Genomic DNA, 22,332 nt, shown 5'->3' with positions numbered 1-22,332 from the left:
CGACAAAATCATCAAATTCTTTCTTTGTCCCGTTGAATTCCAGCAAATTAGATGAGAGCATGATTTTCTATACCGAAAAAAGTAACAAAATATTGGCCAATAATTTGTACGTAAAAATGACATTCTAAAAATAGAAACAGAATAGTTTGATAATCTGCTTAATGAATCATTGATTATTATTCAATACAATTTCGATATGGAAATGACGGAAAATTCAAAAGTGCCACAGTTGTCCTCATTGTCAGTTATAATCATATATGAAAATAGTTCTAATATAATATTCAAACCTTATTTTTTTCGAGTATGATTCAAAGAATTTTCATAAATATGTTTAAATATAACAATTATAATAGATTTTACAGAGTAAGATATTTGTGAGATAAAAAGGACTTTTGAGACCATAACACAAATTGAATTCAATTTCCAAAGATTGAATATTTCCATCGATATTCTAATTTTACCGAATATTAATGTATTTAGTTGAGATAATCAAATCAGCTAAATTATTTTCAATATTTTGTTTTGAAAGATTATTTATAAGAATATTTATTGCACTTTCAGTAATATACTGTTTATCAAGTTGTGGCATGTTAATTCAAAAATTGAACTCCCTCAATAAGCATTCAAAAACTAAGATCATTTAAAATAATAGGAAATATATTTTAGAATACAATATCAAAATTTAGACGTTTTACAAAATCAAGAAAATTTGAGAATAAAAAACGTATTTTATCAAAAAACAATTACTAAAATCAAAGAAACGGCAATTTCACAAATGCATCTGTTACATTCAGATTTTTATAATACCCATAATTTTTTGAAAGTTTTCGTTTCAATATTTTTTTTACAACAATGGACTCAGTGATATCTCGAAGCCAATCTCTTTCCTCATCAACTACAATAAACAAAGATTTGATCGAGGGAACATATGGCTTTCTCGATACACTCTTTCCTATATACGAACAAATTTCTAAAATTATTCATACTCCAATACCTTTTAATTACCTTACACTCATCATCATTTGCATTCAAATCTTCGCTCAATCACTTTGGGCACGTAAAACTTTGCATTTGACAACAAATCGTGTAGATGATACAATTATTAGAAAAGTTTATGAATACTTTCTTCTCAATGATCCAACTGCTCACTACACCGTCAACAGGATAGGATTTTATGTTGTAATTGCAGTTTTTGCTGCGTCAATATTACTATTTTTCAGTGTATTAATCCAGTACAAGGTCACAATTTCATTTAACAAGCCTTTATTGTACATTTATCGATGCTATTTTGATGTTGTAGTTCCATGTTTCTTATTACCGACAATTGGATTTGCTGGCCAATTTTTATCAGGCACATTACACAAGGAATTATCATTTGTTTACATAGTCCTTGCATTTGTTGCTGGTATTATTGCTGTTGTTGAATTTTCAATTTATTATTTTCATTTTTCACTTTTAGCCAGCTCACCATATTTAGGCCGTGGACCATTTGCAACATTCAGAGGCAAATACTTCACTAATTTCATGCTTACTGCCTTTATTTTTGAATTCATAACTTATATCTTTGAGCTCTTCCCCAAATGGGCATCGATTATTGGTTGCTTTGCAGAAGCTGCCGTTTTCATTTATTTTGCAGTTATTGGAGCTGACCTTCCATACCTTGATTTCAAAGCAAACGCAATCTTCTCAGGAATCTTCACAACAATAGCAACTGTCAACATTATTCAAGGTATACAAGGAATATATTTCCTCGCGGACATAATATCTCTTATCGCTTTCCCAGTTGTTTTAATTGTCTCATCGATAATTTACTTTTTCGTTTATCGATCAACGAAATATAAAATAAAGAAGTTCCTTAACAACCTCCCAGAAGACAGAGAGAATATGTCAGCGATGAGTGAAGAATTTGACAACAATCGCATGGATTCTGATATGAATTACTATATAAAGCATGTTATGGTATCTTTAGAAAGTGTTAATGAAGTTTTTATCAACAATTTGATCTTTAAATACGGTTATGAAAGATATTCCGAACCAGAATTGAACAGAGTCCTTTTAATCTATGCTGCACAGATTCCTTCATTCAATAGAATCCTCAGTTTCGGATATTCCAACTTCTTTAGGTCCGTAAAGCTCACTTTTCTAAATCGTTTCCTGATTTACACAGTTCTTCGCTTAGTTACAATGCGACAGTCATCATCCAGCCAGCAATTCTCTCAGAGAGTCATAGAAGTTCGTCAACTCTCCAAGAGATGCTGTGATTTCGTCAGAGGATTTTTGATGCAAACTCCAACAAAAGTTTCATCATTCTACACGTTCTATAAAGAAGCCATTGCAGCCGAATACAGATGGACAGAGCTTATTAACCATTATCCCAACTCTTCAAAGGTATACGATGAATATGGCGACTTTTTGATCGAAGTTATGACTGATTTCCATGAATCCACAATTCAGAAGCATAAAACAACTTTGTTGGAAGACGGACATCGTCTCCACAAGGATCATGTCTTTATTAATTTTATTCATTGGTACCAACACTACCTAAAACGAGGAATTGTCAACATGCACGGTAAAATCATTGATCAAAGGAAGAAGGCAACCTCTAATTCAGGCACAAGTACCTCTTCCAAGTCCGGATCAAACGCATCTTCTTTGACATCTTTAACACAGCTCTTAGAAATCGCACCTGAAGAAGAAGAGTTCTATGCCAAAGCATTATTTGCACAGCACAAACTCAGATTGGCCTACCAGAGGGCAATTGAAGAAAGACAAAGTCCATTTGCAAAACCACTTAAGATTTGTGTATTTCTCATTTGCGTTTTCTGTATTGCAGTGATGATTGTTAGTGATACCATTGTTAACTCATTCTTCGAGACAAGAGCTTCATCAATGTCCAAAGTCATGTACATAAACAGAGCAAGATTCTTCCAATCATGCGCAAGATTTTCATCACTTTTGTATCTCGCAACTGAAAAAGGTTATTACACAATCGACGACAACGTTAAGAACAAAGCAGTGAAAGATAATGACCTTAAACCATATATATCTTTCACAAACGATTTCAGGAACCAGTCGTTGTATTATAACCAACAAAGTGAAGAATATTATAATTTGTTCATTTCCGAAATCATTAATTACGCAAATGCAGGACACAATGTTTATCATGTTGCAAGTCCATTCGTAACGCAATCCGTTGAATCATATTTCTGCACAAAAGATGCACAAATACTCAAGAACTCTTCATTAACAAATATACATACTTTGTTCAGTTACAACAACATTGCGAATGCAATTATGTATACAGTTAATGTCGATAACTGGCACAACAACAAGATTTTGTGCAACACAGTTACAAATATGCAAGGATTAGTTGAAGGATTAGACTTATTTAATGAAAATGAATTGAATTATGAGAATGAAGACACATTGGAGAATTCCCATAAGATAGAAATAATGGAATTATGTTTCCCATTGGCTTTGTTTGCTGTTGATTTCTTTTTGTTTATTATTCCAACAACTTGCTATTATTTCAACCTCAAGAGAATCTTAAAAGTTTTGCAGTCAATTCAACCAAAGATCAAAGAAGAATCGTGCAAGACTATTGGAAAATCAAACAATGATGACCAATCAGCAGTTCAGCCCCCTGAATCAATGATCTTCGTTTATGTTTATATCTGGGGAAATGTTTCTTTAGTTATTATCCCAATTTTCGCGTTCGTTGAATTCAATGAAGCAAAAAGTGTCAATAAAAAGTTCGAGAGTTTAATTGGCTGGATGAACTTAGGTGGTGCCAGATGCCCATTGCTTAGTGAAGCCATGGAACATCTCACACTTGCTGCTTTGACAAAATCAGGCGCATTAACTTTCACAGACAAACACGAGCAACTTGAATTGGCAGAAAGTTTAGTTGGTGAAGCAATGCATTTCCATGAAGTTGTTTCAGAAGGAACAGACATCACAGAGCCATGCTATGGATTTGATTCGAAACTTGATGAACTTCACTACGAGAATATCTGTATTGCTGATCAAGAATCAACAGAAATACATGAAAGATATCGCTGTGCAAGTTTGTCTCAAAGTTTCGGTTTCGTCAAATCAATTTTAAATGATATTGTTGTAAGATTTGATGACATCGAAAGCTTAGATGATCCAATCTACACAGAAATCTTCCATCTTGCAAATACACACATGTTCAGGAAGATCGTTGCCGTCACAGAAAGATTGGATTATTTAGGTCAAGAATACAAACGGAAATTCGAATTGTTGGCAATAATTATAACAATCATTGGCATTGTTGTTAGTATTTTCCTGCTGATGAGTCATATGTTCATGGCTTATCAATTGGATCATATGTTTGAGGCATCAATGATGATCTTTAGACGTATTCCTCCTTTATTGATCAATCAGAATCATGAACTGATGGATTTCTTGTTGAATAGACAAAGAAAAGGATCAAATGAAACAATGACATTCTCACAGAACATCATCTTCTCATCACAGAACGGTGTTTTACTTGTAAACAAAGCAGGAATTGTTGAAAATGTTAATGATAGTGTCATTGACATTCTAGGTTATGTTCCTGACCAAATTTTGGGTCAACAAGCTGTTATCATTTTCTCCGAGAAAGATGGTCCGAAAATCAATCAACAATTGCAATTGATGCATGATGGTGAAGCCAAAGATGTCTTCGATGATCACTTCGAGTGCATCACTCATGACAACACAACGAAACAATGCCACGTAACAATTTTGGCATTGGCTTCTCAAGGACAAGGAGAAATAAACACTTATGTCTTCTTCATTGAAGATGAAAGTCAAATTCTCCATAAACAAGAGCAGGCTGAATTGGCAAAGAAGAAATCAGAAGAGCTCTTGTTCCAGATCCTCCCAAGAGATATCGTGTTCAAGCTCAACCAGGGTGAAAAGGATATCACATTCACTGTTCCTTCAGCAACAATCATGTTCATTGATATCGTCAGATTTTCAGATTATGCTGCAAACTTAACACCACAACAAATCATGGGTAACTTGTCATTGATTTTCGACACGTTTGACAAACATTTGACTGATTATCCTTTGATCACAAAGATCAAGTTAATCGGTGATGTTTACATGTGCGCAGCTGGCTTGTTCACTCCAGATGGACAGCTACAAGATCATGCCCAACAAATGTTAAGATTTGCAATTGATTGTTTGGCAGAAATCGAAAATATCAATGTAGCTTTGGAATCAATGCTTTCCGTGAGAGTTGGCGTGAACACAGGCGGCCCACTGATTGGTGGTATCTTGGGAACTGATAAACCTGTCTTCGATATCATCGGAGATCCAATTAACGTAGCTGCAAGATTGCAATCAACAGATATTCCAGGAAAAGTTCAAATTCCACAATCCGTTTATGATTTGGTCCACGCAATGGAGTTCAACATCGAAAAGAGAGGTGAAGTTTACTTGAAAGGTAAAGGAAACGTTACAACCTACTTAGTTTCACCTGTCAACATATTCAACATGGCATCTAATAATATTACGTCATCAATGTGTTTGATGACATTCAAATAAGTATTTTTGTATTATATTTTTTAAAAGAGATTTTATTTTATATGTAATTAAACTAAAACCATATTTTTAACAAAAAATCTGAATGTAAATTTCGAATTTTCATGGTTTAGTAAGTAAACTAATAGTATTTTCCAATATAGTTTTCGTAGGCATATCAAATGGATCCTTGTTGGGTTCATTTAAATAGTTACTAAAACAAAATTTTTCGAATTATTTGGTAAAATGAAATATATTTAGTAATAATACGTCTGAATATAGTTATCATTTTGAAATACTTTAGGTAAGGAATACGTTCTTTATTCTGGAGTTCAAATTCCGATGAGAAATGAAGAATAAAAAATTTACGTACAAAACGTGACAAAATTTACATTTAATTTTGAGGACCTTCTCCGATCATTAGAAAAACAAAAATTTTTCTTGTTGAATGGACCCAAGAGTTTTTGAGGATCTAAATGGTATTCGCATTTCTACATATGCCTTACCAACAAATCAGCAAGACTGTGCTTCAATGGCAGTTCCATCTGGCTGTATTTATACTCCTTTGAAAAAAATCGAAGGAAGAGATATGGACATTTTAAATTACCCTCCAGTTGAATGCCCGAACTGTCATAGCATTCTCAACCCATATGCAGTTGTTGATTATCAAAAGCATACATGGGTATGCCCTCTTTGCAATAGCTTAAATCCACTTCCACAGGCTTATCATGCAATGACAGAAACACAGCAAGCAGCAGAAATTATTAAAGACTATACAACAGTTGAATATCTTCTTAGAGATAACATGCCAGAAAGGCCAATTTTCGTTTTTGTTGTTGATTTATGCTCTGTCAATAAAGAGCACGATTATCTTAAGAATATCCTTCTCCAAACAATTAGCTCTCTTCCTTCAAATGCTCTTGTCGGTTTAATCACTTTCGGAACAAATGTCTATCTTAAAGAATTAATTTACAGCGAATGCCCACGCGATTTCGTATTTAATGGCAAAAAGACATATACACATCAACAATTACAGAGTTATTTAAGTTATTATCCAAAACCAGGCGAAAATTCAAACAATGTTATTATTCCAATCGACCAAGCAGAACAAATGCTTACAAATCTCATTGACTCACTCGAGCACGATCCATTCCCAGTACAAAAAGGCGATAGACCTTCACGTAGCACTGGAGCTGCACTTCATCTCGCCGTCAACCTCATAAAAGCCATTTATCCAACATGCGGCGGTCATGTCTTACTCTTTACATCAGGTCCTGTCACTCGCGGACCAGGCGCAATCGCTTCATCAAAGAGAGTCGATTTAATTCGTCAGCACCGCGATATAGAGCTTGGCAAAGCACAGTTCACAGAGCCTGCCAAAGAGTTCTTCAACAAATTAGGCGCAGAAGCCAGCGCAGAAAATGTTGTAATCGATATCATCGCAGCTTCATTCGAAGAAGCAGGTATTCATGAAATGTGCGGTGCTTGCCTTTCGACGGGCGGCTTCTTGCTCTCATGCGAAACTTGGAATGACGAAACAATTTCTCAATCGCTTATTAAGTTCCTTTCCCAGCCATTTATCGAGTCATCCGGTCTCAACGGTACTCTACAGGTCGCCTGCTCTAAGGGACTTGCTATAAGAGGTGTTGTTGGCCCATGCCTTTCAAACAAAGTCGTAAATCCATCAGTTTCTCAAAATGTTGTTGGAGAAGGAGGCTCAGTTCAATGGCATGTTGCAGGTATTCTTCCTAATACAACATTCGCCATCTTCTTCGAAACAGCAAATCCAAAGTCGAATCCTGTTCCTGCAAATTCTTCAGGATTTATTCAATTGACTCTCAAATTCCGATCACTTTACAATGGCTCTGAAAAATTGAGAGTCTCTACATTCCCGGTGAACTTCCTCGACTGGGGATCACAGAAAGAGCAGATTGCCGCATGCATTGACCAGCAAGCCGCCGCAGCAATCATCGCAAAGAACTGCGTATGGCGCACATTGAGAGAACCACTCTCAGATACAGTCAAATTCCTTGACCAAACAATTATCAACACATGCCGCGTTTTGGGCTCCTACCAGAGAGGTAAGAAAGATTCACTATCACTTCCAGCAAGCATCATTGATCTTCCTCAGTTTATGTACCACTTCAGAAGATCATCTTTCATGCAAACATTCAACGCCAGCCCAGATAGCACAGCAAGCGTCAGAATGGCAATGCTTGTTGAAGATACAACAAACTGCTTGTTAATGATGCAGCCAATGTTGAAATCTTTCTCAATCACTTCTTTAGAGCCTACTTACGTTCCACTCGAAATGAATTCACTCAAGAAAGAAACATCTCTCTTCTTGGATACTTATTTCAGAGCATTAGTTTGGTATGGAAACGATGTCGCTGCTTACGGACACCAGGGATTACAGAATGATTCTCGCTATGCAAATATTAAGAACTCTATCGAAGGACCATTGGCTGAGGCCCAAGAAGTTGTTAAAATGAGATTCCCAGCTCCTCAACTTGTTACTTGCGAACAGGATTCTTCTCTTGCAAGATATTTAGTTGCAAGATGCAATCCAATGATGATTGACCGCAATATGGCTCCTGGACAATCATCACAAGATGAGCATCTCGGATCTGATGAACCAAGTTACGATGCTTTCTTCACAAAACTCAAAGCAATTATTGTCAAATAAAAATTTAATATTATTATTTAAAATTACTTATAGTTTTTTCGAATTATTGTATCGACAAAATTTAATTTTTCTCTGGATCATATCGAGAATAGAAATATTACATTTAATTATCGACAAGGTTTTAAATGATTCTTATTTCAAGAGATAAATTGGTATAATTGAATAGCATTTGATTCATTAAAGCAGATGGAAAACTATTGATTAGATATTTCAACAATAAAGATGCCATAGATCGTTTAGTCATCAGCTGAATATCGACCATGTTGAAAAGTAGGAATCAATTACATTTTGAACGGAGTGATTTTAATCTAGAAGCTTCGTTTATTAATTAAAAGAATCCGGGTTGTTTACAAAGGTAAATCGATAAGATCATTTTATGACTGTTTTGTACTGGAGAAAAATTGAAAAATTATTTAGAAGCAACACACAAGCAAAATTGCTGATTTGAAATATTTATTTTAAATGGATTAATTTTAAGGTCTATCCCATAAGGATTACATCAAAATAACGAGAATTGTTATCCCTGATTACGAGATTTGAAATATCTTTGAAAAATTGAAAGGCAAACAAGGAGAACAAAGACACCATTTTGGCTATTCCTCGAAAAATACATCATAAACTTAAAATGAGAAATCGACCGATAGAGAAACTGACAAAATAAATTATTTGAGAACGATAAATGGTTTTTGAAATGTTTGGATAAATTGACAATTTATGGATTTTGGGATTATTAATGACAAGTTCCAATTCAAAAATTGAGAAATCGAAAACGATGAAAACAATCAAATTCAATGTATACGATGGTTAGGCCATTCAATTGACTTCACCTTCAATGTCTGCTCTTGACGGCTACGTTCAGGAACTCGAGAAGCTCGATGGCAAGATCTGCACCTATGGCAAGGACTGGCTCCGCACATGGGATATGAACGACGAAACAATCAGATCCACACTCAACTGCTCATGGGCACTTGAGGAACTCATCAAGAACAACGTTTCTTGCAAGATTTTCAAGTCCGGCCTTGGCGCTTCCATCTTCCGTGATAACTCAACACGTACACGCTTCTCCTTCGCCTCTGCCACATCAATGCTCGGCCTTTCCCTTTCCGATCTCGATGAAGGCAAGTCCCAGATCTCCCACGGTGAAACAGTTCGCGAAACAGCTACAATGATCTCATTCTTCACAGAGGCCATCGGTATCCGTGATGACCTTTACCTTGGCGCTGGCCACAAGTACATGCTCGAAGTTGGCGAGTCCATCACAGAATCCGCTGAAAAGAAGGTTCTCTTCAAGCGCCCATGCATCATCAACCTTCAGTGCGATGAAGATCACCCAACACAGGCTATGGCTGATCTTTCCCACCTCGTTAAGGTCTTCGGATCCCTCGAGGCTCTCCGCGGCAAGAAGATTGTCATGTCCTGGGCTTATTCTCCATCATATGGCAAGCCACTTTCCGTCCCACAAGGCTTCATCGCCCTTCTTTCCCGCTTCGGCACAAACCTTGTCCTCGCTCACCCAGAGGGCTACGATCTCATCCCAGAAATCATCGAAATCACAAAGAAGAACGCTGAGAAGGCTGGCGGCTCATTCGAAATCTCACACAACATGAGAGAGGCTTTCAAGGGCGCTGATGTCGTCTATCCAAAGTCCTGGGCTCCAATGTGGATTTCCGAGAAGCGTACACAGCAGCTTAAGAAGAAGGACTATGATGGCCTTAAGGCAACAGAGAAGGAATGCCTCGAACTCAACAAGAAGTACATCGACTGGCAATGCGATGACGAGATGATGGCTACAACAAAGGACGGCAAGGCCCTCTACATGCACTGCCTTCCAGCAGATATCTCTGGACTCTCATGCGAACGCGGTGAAATCACAAACGAGTGCTTCCAGAAGAACCGCCTTGATACATACTTCGAGGCCTCCCACAAGCCATTCATAATCGCTTCCATGATCATGCACTGCAAGTGCAAGTCTGTTGCTGGTGCTATCAAGGGCATCATTGCTCGCAATGAGAAGAACCAGGAATTCTAAAGGCTTTTTATAGTTTTATATATTTATAATAAGGATTTCGTTTTGCTAAAATTGTCACTTTTATAGCATATTTGTTTTTGGATGTTTTGCGAAACCAAAAAAAAACTATGATATACAATGTGTGTGTAAAGAAAATACTTTATTTACTAGTTAAAAAATCATTTGGTATTGATCAAGTTATTTTTTCTGGATAAGATATTATATGGATAATTGGATAGAAAATACAATTATATAATCTTGTACCTGGTTTAATTAAGCTAATTGTCATCAGAAACTTGTAATTTTTATGAATTTCAGATTTTCTTTTCATTACTGCTTTTCTTAATAGGTCAAGTTCTTATTTACGTTATAAAGTATGATATTTACAAATATCAAGTTATCATGTTTTTTGAGAAATTATGAGAAACAAACAAAAATGAAAAAGATAGGAATAGCAATGAATAGTGATGTGGGTATAGAAAATGTAAGAGATATGAATGCAAAGCAATCAGTATTTAGGATATTGACCATAGATTTCGAAAAAAAATGCTGCATATTGAGCGAAAACTATGATTATATTATAAGGCTGTCATTTAAAGCATAATGAAACTATTCCCTTTTCATTTTAATCGAATAAGATAGTAAAGATTTTTGAATTAGCTAGAAACTGATGAGATGTTTTCACAAATCAGATTTTTAATCTCTATAATGCATAATTCACTCAATATCTCAATTTTGATATTGCGAGATATTTTTGCTATCGGTTTCGCAATTTTGACACAATAGCAAGAGGGTTCTATATGCATTATTATCAACGTAGAATCTGAATATCATATCAGAAAATGTCGCAAATCTGACATTTACCCGACCAAATAGCAAAAATAATTGAATACTTTTCGCAAAAACTTTAAAAATCGATAAAAATATGAAATATAGATATTAAAGAGACTTTTTATATAATATTCATAAAGATTTTCCAAAAATATGATACCGCAAAATTAAAAAAGTGACGTCTTGAGTGGAGTCAAAGGTCGAAATTGCTAGCTAAATGTTTTTTTAGCGAAATTGCGTATTGTACGTTTTTTTCGCAAAACGAAACCCTTATTTATAATAATAAACTTAGGTTCTCTAACCTTGTATTTCTTGTATGAAAATTATGCTTTTCTTATAATAATTCGTAATCTATGAAATTGTTCCTAATTATTTAACTTTTCAAAAGAAACATAGCATGGCTTAAGCTATATTTTAAATATAAATCGTAAAACGTTGGAAGTAATTTTGTCGCTTGAAAATATTCAATGAGTTTTATCAATATTTCTATTGAAAATCTAAACTCCTGAAGTTTTTAAATCAAAACCTAATATACATGGTGCATTATATAATAGGAATCCAATAAACCAATAATCATTTAATTTAAACAAAGAGGGTCTTGAAATTTTGAGTTTTTGATTTATGACAAAAATTAAAAAATGGTAGAAATGAATCTTATATCAGACATATTGGAAATTGTTATTGCAATTCCATTTATATGCTATTACATATATATTATGGCACTCACGCGCAAGTGGAAAGAGCTTGAATTTAACAGAATGTGGCGAACTCGATTGTTTCTCGCTTTATCCGCATTTTTATATACATTGATATACGCCGTCGCAAATGTTAGAATGCTCACAAAGTTATACGGTAAAAAAGTTGGTTCGCCAGTTTGTGCAGCTTATGGATGCGCTCATTCTGGTCTCTTTTTATCGATTTTTATAATTATCGTAACAATATTAATAAAATTAGCGACAAGTGTCGCAGCACTAGATTCAGGAACCCCAAACTCCCCAATTATCAAAAAAGCAGTATTGATATCTTTGATTACAGTTATTATTACAGCAGCAATAGTCATTGTCGATATATTTAAATTGGATCTCCCAGTATTTGAATCATATAACGAGTCAGAGAATACTTGTTTCAATTCAACTTTACAATCAACAGTGATATTTATACTAGTATTAGTTTGCTTTATTATCACGGTTAGAATTCGCGATGACTCTGATTACCTCGGATTAAATCGAAATCATAAAAGAATTGTCGGAAGATTTTCTCTTACATATATTGCCTTCTTTGTGGCCTCACTTGTATCCGAAGTTAGCCCTTGGATTGGTGGTTGGGCTAGAGTTGTCACTCAACTTTTAACTTCTGTTCTTAATCAGGTTAGTTTCATTATTTGTCTTAACTTTTTAGTTCAAAAGCCAATTAATGATGCCAAAGAAATACCGCTATATCGTGGTACAATTACAAAGCGTCACAATAAGTATAATGATAGCCATGAAGTTCAGCTTTTAGACGCTGAAAGCGCATAAGAAATAATTTTTTAATATTTTATTGTATTCTTTATTTATTTTCACTATCTGTTTTGAGTCATTTGATAATAAACTCAAGTAATTATAATTTATAGCCTTTGAACATCGATAATACTTTTATTTGTAATTTTATTATTTAAACATACCTTTATTAAAGAATTGAAATCTTTTTCATCACATTTTTTGAATTTTGATACAGTTTCGTTATATTCCGGGTCTTAGCTTTCTTGTACTAATTGTTTTAGTGTGATTAATTTATCATAACTAGAGAATACTTTCACCTTAATATTTTATTTCTTTATCAGAGATCATTTCAGAGTAAAATTTACTATCGGTGTACCATTCAATTACAATGCAGTCTGGTCATATTTAATAGTGGTGCGTCTAATTGATTTTCAGGTCAAAATAGTTATATTGGCATGTATTTACATCATTTGCTTTTTATGGTGCCAATAAACCCATAGACTAGTTTTTGTAGCTGAAAAACTTCATATTCGCAATCTTTTTTTCGGTGAGAATTGATACAATCGATTCAATACAATTCAAAAATTGATTTCGGTTTTAAAAATTTTCCATAAAAAGATCCAAGAACCAACTTACTTATAAAGAAATATAAAGGTTTGATCAAAAAATTTACGATCACATTCTCAGAAAAAAGTGGATTGGGATTCTTTCTCGGAATACACATTTAAATTAATTTTTTATCCTTGATTTTAATATTTACATCGATCACATGAAAAGTGACAAATTTGGCAGTTAAGTAAATTTTTTTGGATAAAAATACGGTATTCATTAATGCACGCGAAATCATTCATTTCTTTCAAGTTTTGATTTTGCAGCTTTGAAAAAGTTTTTATGACATTGAAAGATTCAGAGTAAAAAAATTATTATGTTCTTGTTCTTGTTTACAGTAGCCATTTCTGCAGTTGATTTTTACCCACATGCATATCCCAAGGTCACAGGACCTTTGTTTTCATATATCAAAACAATGCATTCACTGGCAACAAAGTTTAACGACAAAAAAATCGCCGGCTACACACTAAAACCTAATGTTAGTTTGTCAAAGATTGTAAACGATGTGTTTGACAATTTGTTAGACGAACCTATAAATGTCTCCGGATTAATTTTAAATTATACCACACCATTCCTTACAAATGTTACAACTGATTCCATGGGTGATCATGAAGGCAATCTAACATTTCCAGAAATTAAGCTTCAAGATTCTTTGGACGCGGCATTAAATTCTAATCTTGGAGGAAAAGACTCAGATGCAATGATTGGAGTTGTATTAGGGGGTGTCGCCTACGCGATATTTGGTATCGTGGTTGCACTTGCTTTGCTTGTTTTTTACATTTTCGATTCATTTCTCTGCTGTTGCTGTTGCAAAGCTCAAGAGTCTTCAAAAGCAAGCATTTTGACGTGCTTTTTCTTCCACATTGGTACAGTTCTTATGGTTATCTCTTTGATTTTCACTTTTCTTATTCTTCCAGCAGTTAACGACGTTTCACAGAAAGCACTTAATGCCAAAAATACATATTGTCATCTTAACGATGATTTATATAATGGAACGAGTAAAGCCATCGATGCTTTTCGTAACGCTTCAGATCCATTTGTTCAAGTTATTACAAGCCTTGGCCAAGGTTTTCAACAATCATTCGAAGATCTAATAGGTGCAGTACAAAGAGATGCAGAAGCAGTTTCTACTCTCGTGAAGTCGGATTATTATGAAGAAGACATATTTGCTCAATTTATTAATAATGCATCAGCACCTATTGCTATGCAAATTAAAAAAATTAATGATCTTTTGGAAGAAAACGGTCAATCAAATGAGAAAATCGATTTAACCCAAAATATCAAAGACGTCAGAGATCAGATTCAGTCTGCTTTAGATAACATTGACGAAATGGTCTCACCGCTCAAAGAATCCATGGATAATCTTTACGATTTTACGAAGAATTACAGTGACACAATAAAGGATGCTCTTGACTTAGAGGCAAAATTTGCTGACCAACTTAATTCTTTCCAAGACAACGCTAACTGTTCCGCTCTTGCAGACACAAATCCAAGTATGAACGCTAATTTAGACAAAATCCAAAAATACCAGAAGAAGATTAACCAGTATTCCATTATATTTATTGCAGTCATCGCGATCATCATTATTTTCACAGCAGTCATTTATTCTGGATTATTCACCGGCCACTCCAAATGTAGTCGCTGCTGCGCTTCAACTAATATGATATTCCCGATTCTATACACTATCATATTCCTTGTATTAGTTGTTGTAACTTCTCTGGTTGGATATGTCTCTTATGTCCTTACAGACGATTTCAACCAAACAACGGCTAATATTGGTACTGGAATAACAGGCCTCTTTACCGATAGATCTATAGGCTTCCCTGACATGAAAATCTCATTTTTGGTCAAGAATTATTCTCTCGAATTCAACGTAACTGGCTACAGCTTCACCTTCCCAGAGAATTGGGATCCAATTAAATCCATTATTGATAGCTTTGCCTACAAAAATTCTGAAGTTACTTCCAAAGGTTTGGGAACAGCCTTAGATATAAACGGAATTCTCCGGATGGAAGATCTACTTGCATACATCGCAGCATTCCCCGATAACGCTAATCATCAAGTCTTTCTTAATACCCAAAAAATCTTTACAAACGAAATTACCCCAAGAATCTCAGACTACATACCAGAGAATGGAACCAATATTAAGGATTTCAACTTTGAAGATGAATTTTATAAAGCATCTACAGCAACAATTACAGATCCTGCCAAACAGCAAGAATTAAAGGAAGATCTTAACACACTTAAGAATATGATTTACAGTCCAGATGGTCCTTACAATAAAACATACGTTGTCTTCAGATCAAGGATTCTTAGTACTTTTGCAAATGCATACACAGTTGATTTCGGCGTCAAAGATGGTAAATACGAACAATACGTACAAATACGACTTTATGATGCTTTAAGGTCCTTCCAGAATGGTGTTACAAGTCTATTTTCAAATCTCAAGACTGTTTTTGATCAAATTTCTGCATATTCCTTGGCAGGACCAACCTTGTATGTTGTTGAAGTAGCCGGCCGCGATCTTGGTACTCTTGGAAATGAAATTCCTATCGCTTTAATTTGTGCAACTATCGGATTCTTCTTCTACGCCTTATTTATTTGGATAAGGAGGAGAGGAATGTACACAATGCAAGAGTTCAGAGACAAGAACAACGAGAAGTACGGTCTCGGTGTTGCTAAAGATGAATATTCATCAGCAACAAGCGATTTCTCTGATAGTGTTTTCTACATGGGTAACAGGAAAACAAACGAAGATGGAGATAACAATGAAGGTGGCGAAAAGAAAGAAGGTTTCGGCGACGAACAGCCTGAAAACTTATCTACTTTCTGGCTTCACTAAGTTTATTATATAGATTTTTATAATTTTCATCATGAAGTAAATTATTTTAATTGTCTAGCGTTTGCTCTTTTTAATAATCTACTTGATTTCTTTGTTTGTTGTTATTTCATAAAAAAAAACATCATCGGAACAATTAAATCATCTTACATACATTCAAAAGACTTATATGATATGGACAGCTTCATTCAAATATAAAAAAAGGTAAATGATTTTTTCACAGTTCTCCCTTATTTTATCGTACTGAATATGGATTCCAAAAAGAATTGAATCATTCGATGCGTCTGTGCGCCAATACATCTTTGCAGGCACAATTTTAAAAATTTTATAGATTAATAATGTGAAATTTCAGATTTTACATATTGAATTAAAAATAAAATTTGAAAAGATCATGAATCCATTAATTTCTTTTTAATAATTGCGAAAATATAATTCGGATTCGAAAAATTAGTTTATTTTGAGCTCGCAAGCTAACAACTGCATTCTAAACGCAAAATATAGAAGTTTCATATACTACATAATGAAAATTGATTGAATATGCTACGAAAATAGTTTGAATATTCCATATTACTTGATGATTTTACATTTTATTGATAGCTATAGTAAATACAGTTTCGAAGCAATGTAAAAGGAATTCATCTGAAATATGATATGAAGAATTTGACACCGTCTGACAAATTGACAAAATGGAAGATATTACCTACGAGACTATAGTTTCGCGCAAGAAAAATAGGAAATATATCTTCATTCTGATAGCCCTAATCTTATCTTGCTTTATTGGTTATCTTCTCTATTTCTTATTCTCTAAAAAGATTCAAATTCCTGTCAACTACAAAGATCCATATCTTCCTCCACCAAGGAAATTTATGGTTAACTCAAGTTATTTACTACCAGCCTGGAATCAATTCGATAGAGGCACGTGCTGGGCCTTTTCTTCAATTTATCTTCTCGAATCTCAATACAAGCACAATGGAATCATGAAAGGTTTCTTGAATGATACTGAGTACGTTGGCTTCTCTCAGGATGCACTTGCGAAGTGGATGGTTGATAAATGCAAGAAATATACGAAAGCAGTGCCCTGCTTATCAGGTTTAAGGAGACGTGGACACGCTGATGGTGGATCCATCGAAGAATTTATTACATTCTACGAATACTTTGATGATTTCAAAACTTCAGTTCTTCCGATTTCTGCTTGCCCATACAACGAATTACCAAAGGATGAAATGAAGTGTCCTAAATACGATAAGGCAATGGCATCAAATCCTATCAAATTCAAGCTTAGTGGCGGAGAATTGGGAATTGGCATCGATAGAATCAAAGATTTACTCTACAAGTACAGATACCCTCTTTCATTCTCATTCCCCATGCCTGTGTCTCGATATTACTTCGAATGCGATCAAAATCCAATTATCAAAAATACTTCGATCTGTACAGAGCATTTACTCGAATGCCCACATGATAATACAAAGTACTGCTCATTCCTCGATTACCAGATCTCAAAACCAAACACAGCTGAAATGATAACTCATTATACAGATAATTTGGTTTACGGAGTTGGCCACGCCATGGTTCTCGTTGGTTACAATGATGACCTTGAAGAACCGCTCATGCTTAACATCACACGTCGCAAACCAACGAAAGGAGCCTTCATTTTACGAAATAGTTGGGGATCTCGCGGCCATTCCATCGAATACTTGTACGGACTGATTTCCCATGAACAAGAGCAGATGATTTGTCCAAATCCTGATGATGTTTCCAAATGGACTCCAGTCACAAAATCTTGTTTGGAAAAAACAGGCGATGGAACTAAATGTTCTACAGATATAACACGCCATTTGGGTGGTAGAACATTTACGGGAGGTTCCCTGTTGAAATGCATCAACAAAACCCATTGTTCGGAAGGAGAATATTATTATCTTTTAAGAAATGGAAATTCAAAGTCTCCTGTTATCAAATTCCTTGATTCTGGTGTACCATGCGTTTATATCATCAACGCACGGACACAAGAAGTCAAATTAGTTGATACAATTCCAATTGAGCACTTGTACTACGCAATGAGACTGGTTGATCCGCCAAGTAACTCTGAAAACCACTGTGGATACGTCGGATACTCATACAACTCAATTTCTACGATTGAACAAGGATTATCTGTCAGAACTCCAACATGGAGAGTTTTCCAAGTCAAAGCTGACTTCGAAGACTCAAGTTATGATAAGTCAGGTGCTTCTGGTGACTATTCTTTCGTTAGATCTTCAACAAAGTCACATTCAATATTCAAACCATCAGATCCACTTGAAGACATCGGCCTGTAGTTGTGATATTCTTTCTTGTGTAATAAAATTTGTGTTTTATCTTGATTTATCAATGATTTTTTTTAAATTTAATTTATTCTTTTATTAAGATGCTACATAGAAATGATTGACAGAAAAATGCCAAATATTCCCCATGACTTCCTATTTTCAAGATCATGTTTATCATTATTTAATGAAATTCTCTCTATATAAACGAATGTCCTCTTAGTGTTGCGATCAATGCTAATTCACCAGAAATTGTCCAATTCCTTGTCGAGCATGGTGCTAATGTTAACATGAAACTCATTCTCTTACTCTTCATATTTATCATTGCTTTATAAAATTCTTTTTCATTTCATATTTGTCATTGTTTTATACTATACTCTTTCTTTTCATATTTATCAATGTTTTATGCAATTCTCTTTCTTTTCATCTTTATCAATAATTAATGAAATTCTCTTTCTTTTCATAATGATTATTGTTTTATTGGATTCTCTTTCATTTCATATTTATTATGGTTTTAAAAAATTCTCTTTCTTTTCATATTTATTATTGCATTATGAAATCATCTTTCTCTTCATATTTATCATTGTTTTATGACATTCTCTTTCTCTTCATATTTGTCGTTTTTTTATGCAATACTCTTTCTTTTCATATTTATTATTGTTTTATTACATTCTCATTCTCTTCATATTTATCAATGTTTTATAAAATTCTCTTTTTCTTTATATTTATTATTGTTTTATGACGTTCTTTTTGTTTTCAAATTTATCCATATTTAATGGAATTCTCTTTCTTTTCATATTTATCATTGCTTTATGACATTCTAATTCCTTTCATATATATCATTGTTTTATTGCATTCTCTTTCTTTTCATATTTATCATTGCTTTATATAATTTTCATTTTCTTCATATTTATCAATGTTTTATATAATTCCAATTCTCTTCATATTTATTATTGTTTTATGACATTCTCTTTCTCTTCATATTTGCCATTGTTTTATGATATTCCCATTCTTTTCATATTTATCAATGTTTTATAAAATTCTCTTTCTTGTCATATTAGTCATCGTTTTATGAAATTCTCTTTCATTTCATATTTATCATTATTTTAAAAAATTCTCTTTCTTTTCATATTAGTCATTATTTTATTTAATTCCTTCGATATTAATGAATGTCCTCTTAGTATTGCCACCAAAATTAATGCAACAAAAATTATCAAATTCTTAGTTAAACATGGCGCTAAAGATGTCTCTGGATTCATTTCCTATTAGCATTGTTCTATATCGAAAAAATATAGTAACTTTTGCATTATTTAAGAATAAACATCCCATAGTAATTTAATTTTAATTCACTATATATATTTATTAACTCGGATTTAAGGCCTAACTTACGCCCATCTGACCTTAATTCAAATTTTTTACAACTGGCATGTAGCATAATTGAAAATTAACCTTAAACATCTGAATTGAAAACCATATCATTGGCTACATATTTCGGGATCGACTGGCTTCTCATTATACTGTTCTTCCACTTTCTGAGGCGGTATCTCGACATTCTCTATGCCTTCTGATTCGTGGTTCGAGTACTGGGAGTGAGACTTGTTTAATTTGATGCAGAAATAATATATAGTTACTAAAATGATAAAACAGTTTATTATATTATATATTATAAAACAAATAAAATAATATCTTATAAAGTCATTTACAACAGATCAACATCTGGATCTATTTGAAATTCACTATTAGAAATATCCGAATTTGATTTTTGTGAATCAGATTTGACGATGAAATAGTCAATTATACATTTTGCGTCATCTACCTTTAATAATGCGTGAACAACATCATCGGGTATAGCTGTCTGCAAGCTTGGCATGAGAAGTGATGTCTTTATAATTGACAAAGCGAAAAATTCCGGATCTCCTTTTCCGAAATCTTGGTAAATTATGTCCATGCTTTCATTGATAACTCTTGTGAATCTCTTCATCCAATCTCCTGTACACACACATACAAATGACAAAATAAACTGACTCAATCCAACACAAACAGTCATTGATGTCTCGTATTCATTGATTGACTTCAAACCAATTTCTATTGCTTTGTCAATCATTTTTTCATCTCCATTTACAAGAAGACACAAAACAAAGGCAACAGAACCAAAAAGACTTGATGCATCATCAGGAACATATGCGTGCGCAGTCTTCCAAACAACCTTTTCAATAAGGAAACTACAGAACACGTCAAAACCGAATAAATCACTCCATGCCGACCAAATTGTTAAAATGTCATTAAATTCATCTTGTAAATTGTCATCGTGAGAAATCATGTTCAATTGGTCGATGAGCATTGGAGTAATATCGTTGATAACTTCCGGCCTGTTCTGCATGATAGTGTCATAATCAACGCGTTTCCAAACTAATTGCCGTTTTGTTTGCAAACCGTTTTTTGTCAAAATTTGTCTAAACAAAATGTCAACACAAGGGAAATGCGGAAGCTTCTTCTGTCTGAGGAGGTCAATGATGGGACGTGGATCGTCAACATCAAGGGCTTTGATAAGTATCAATATATAGTTAGGTGAAGTGACGTCATTTAAAGTCAATTCAAATTTTGAATTTTCATTCAATTTTTTCATGAATTTGACCAAAGTGTTAAATCGGTAGTTCTTATCCAAGACTATATAGTTGGGGTGTTCGTGTGGATGCAGGAATTGCGTTAGGAAATGTTTCATGTTCTCAGAATCTTGGCCTTGAATGAAAACTTCGATTTCTTGTCTTAAATTTTTGTTTCCTGTTCCCCAAGCTGTTCTTATCAATGAAAGACCGAAATAAAGGTACATCTCGAAGTCTTCAACAGGATCTCTATCAATCATTGACAAAGATAAGTTAAGAACTGTTTGAAGAAACGTGAAAAATTTGTGTTGTCTGATCATTAAATTTAAAAAGTCGTCAAAGTGGTTCAAAACACTTATAATGAAGGATTTGAAGTCAGTATCGTATTTTCTGACGATTCCAGACACATGGTCAACGATTTCACTTGAAAATGAAGGATTTTTCAAAGTATATTCAATTAAATCAGAATCATTGATGGATATTTCATTATTAATGAGGATACTTGATAAAGTAGAGTAGTCTGTTGATTGGTTGAGGTAGTCGCAGTTCTCTCTGTTTTCACTGAGAAATTCTGATTCATCATGACTTAAATTTTGTAGTTTGGAGAGTAATTCTGGCAGATATACATCAGAATATCTATCTACTGAAAGTTTTTCTGTATCTCCACCAGTGAGTTTTACGTAAACTCTGACAAGTAAATTTGTAACTAAAAAAGCTGAATGAAGAGAAGGATTTGTAAGATAATTAGTAACTGCATGAAGATATAAATGATAAAATGTTGGTAATTCGAGGAATGATAAACAAGTTGGGTCAGGAGAATCGAGAATTATGTTGGAAAGAGTCATTAGAGTAAGATCATGACGAGAAAACAATACTGCTTTTGTTATCTTAGGTGAAAATAGTGCTCTACGTAATAAGTTCATTGGAAAAGGAATAGAAGATTGTACATTTGGATTTAAGATGACGTTTTTAGCTCTATGTGATATTTCTTCGAATTCAGTAGGGAAATACATGCGTGATGAGGCTATTAAAATGCCAAATTTGGAAGTTTCTGTAAGTTTATCAATTATCTCTAAAGATTGCGATTGATCTCCAGTTTCTAAGCATAGAGAAAGCGCGTTTAAGGCACATTTAGCTGCATTTTCTGATCCAACATCAAGGTGGTTGAATAAAATTTGACCTTTGTATTTTAGTAATGATATGAGGCCAGATTTATCATAATCTGAGATATTACAGAACACTTCTTCACATACGCTTGGTTTATGAAGAAGTTTCTCAAGATAATCTAAAAATAACGTGCAAGGTTGAAAATCCGATCCACAAATGCTTAATAAGTGTTTGGAAAATTCAATTTCTTGCTGTTCTGGAATTAGACTAATAAATTGTTCTGGAGTTATCCGCTTGTTCCAGCATTCGCGCAACAACTCCATTTTTATTTTGGGGTGA

General features: G+C 34.0%; 7 protein-coding genes across 7 annotated transcripts, besides 1 other annotated feature; 6 read left to right on the top strand and 1 right to left on the bottom strand.

Moving 5' to 3' along the window:
* Nucleotides 1-852: 852 nt before the first annotated feature.
* TVAGG3_0960730 (guanylate cyclase protein) lies at nt 853-5,593 on the top strand (the record flags this gene model as incomplete). The annotated part of the gene is made up of 1 exon (XM_001326931.2): nt 853-5,556. The coding sequence occupies one exon, from the start codon at nt 853-855 to the stop codon at nt 5,554-5,556; it is 4,704 nt and encodes a 1,567-aa protein (XP_001326966.2).
* A 377-nt stretch (nt 5,594-5,970) lies between these two features.
* TVAGG3_0960720 (COPII-coated vesicle budding) lies at nt 5,971-8,872 on the top strand (the record flags this gene model as incomplete). Its single annotated transcript, XM_001326932.2, has 1 exon — nt 5,981-8,218. One exon carries the CDS (start codon nt 5,981-5,983, stop codon nt 8,216-8,218), a length of 2,238 nt encoding a protein of 745 aa, XP_001326967.1.
* A 178-nt stretch (nt 8,873-9,050) lies between these two features.
* On the top strand, nt 9,051-10,267 carry TVAGG3_0960710 (knotted carbamoyltransferase YgeW family; the record flags this gene model as incomplete). The annotated part of the gene is made up of 1 exon (XM_001326933.2): nt 9,051-10,247. The coding sequence occupies one exon, from the start codon at nt 9,051-9,053 to the stop codon at nt 10,245-10,247; it is 1,197 nt and encodes a 398-aa protein (XP_001326968.1).
* Nucleotides 10,268-11,683: 1,416 nt separating this feature from the next.
* Nucleotides 11,684-13,291, top strand: TVAGG3_0960700 (uncharacterized protein; the record flags this gene model as incomplete). Its single annotated transcript, XM_001326934.1, has 1 exon — nt 11,696-12,574. The coding sequence occupies one exon, from the start codon at nt 11,696-11,698 to the stop codon at nt 12,572-12,574; it is 879 nt and encodes a 292-aa protein (XP_001326969.1).
* Nucleotides 13,292-13,463: 172 nt separating this feature from the next.
* On the top strand, nt 13,464-16,028 carry TVAGG3_0960690 (P2Y purinoceptor-related G-protein coupled receptor family; the record flags this gene model as incomplete). The annotated part of the gene is made up of 1 exon (XM_001326935.2): nt 13,464-15,989. One exon carries the CDS (start codon nt 13,464-13,466, stop codon nt 15,987-15,989), a length of 2,526 nt encoding a protein of 841 aa, XP_001326970.1.
* A 644-nt stretch (nt 16,029-16,672) lies between these two features.
* On the top strand, nt 16,673-18,298 carry TVAGG3_0960680 (papain family cysteine protease domain containing protein family; the record flags this gene model as incomplete). Its single annotated transcript, XM_001326936.1, has 1 exon — nt 16,673-18,298. One exon carries the CDS (start codon nt 16,673-16,675, stop codon nt 18,296-18,298), a length of 1,626 nt encoding a protein of 541 aa, XP_001326971.1.
* Nucleotides 18,299-19,666: 1,368 nt separating this feature from the next.
* Nucleotides 19,667-19,765: a mobile genetic element.
* Nucleotides 19,766-19,924: 159 nt separating this feature from the next.
* TVAGG3_0960660 (uncharacterized protein) lies at nt 19,925-22,316 on the bottom strand (the record flags this gene model as incomplete). The annotated part of the gene is made up of 1 exon (XM_001326937.1): nt 19,983-22,316. The coding sequence occupies one exon, from the start codon at nt 22,314-22,316 to the stop codon at nt 19,983-19,985; it is 2,334 nt and encodes a 777-aa protein (XP_001326972.1).
* Nucleotides 22,317-22,332: the final 16 nt, after the last annotated feature.

This window comes from Trichomonas vaginalis, chromosome I (assembly GCF_026262505.1).
Source record: "Trichomonas vaginalis G3 chromosome I, whole genome shotgun sequence".
In the NCBI taxonomy this organism is placed as follows: domain Eukaryota; phylum Parabasalia; order Trichomonadida; family Trichomonadidae; genus Trichomonas; species Trichomonas vaginalis.
Note: the sequence above shows the minus strand (reverse complement) of the source record. Positions and strands in the feature narration are given on the sequence as shown.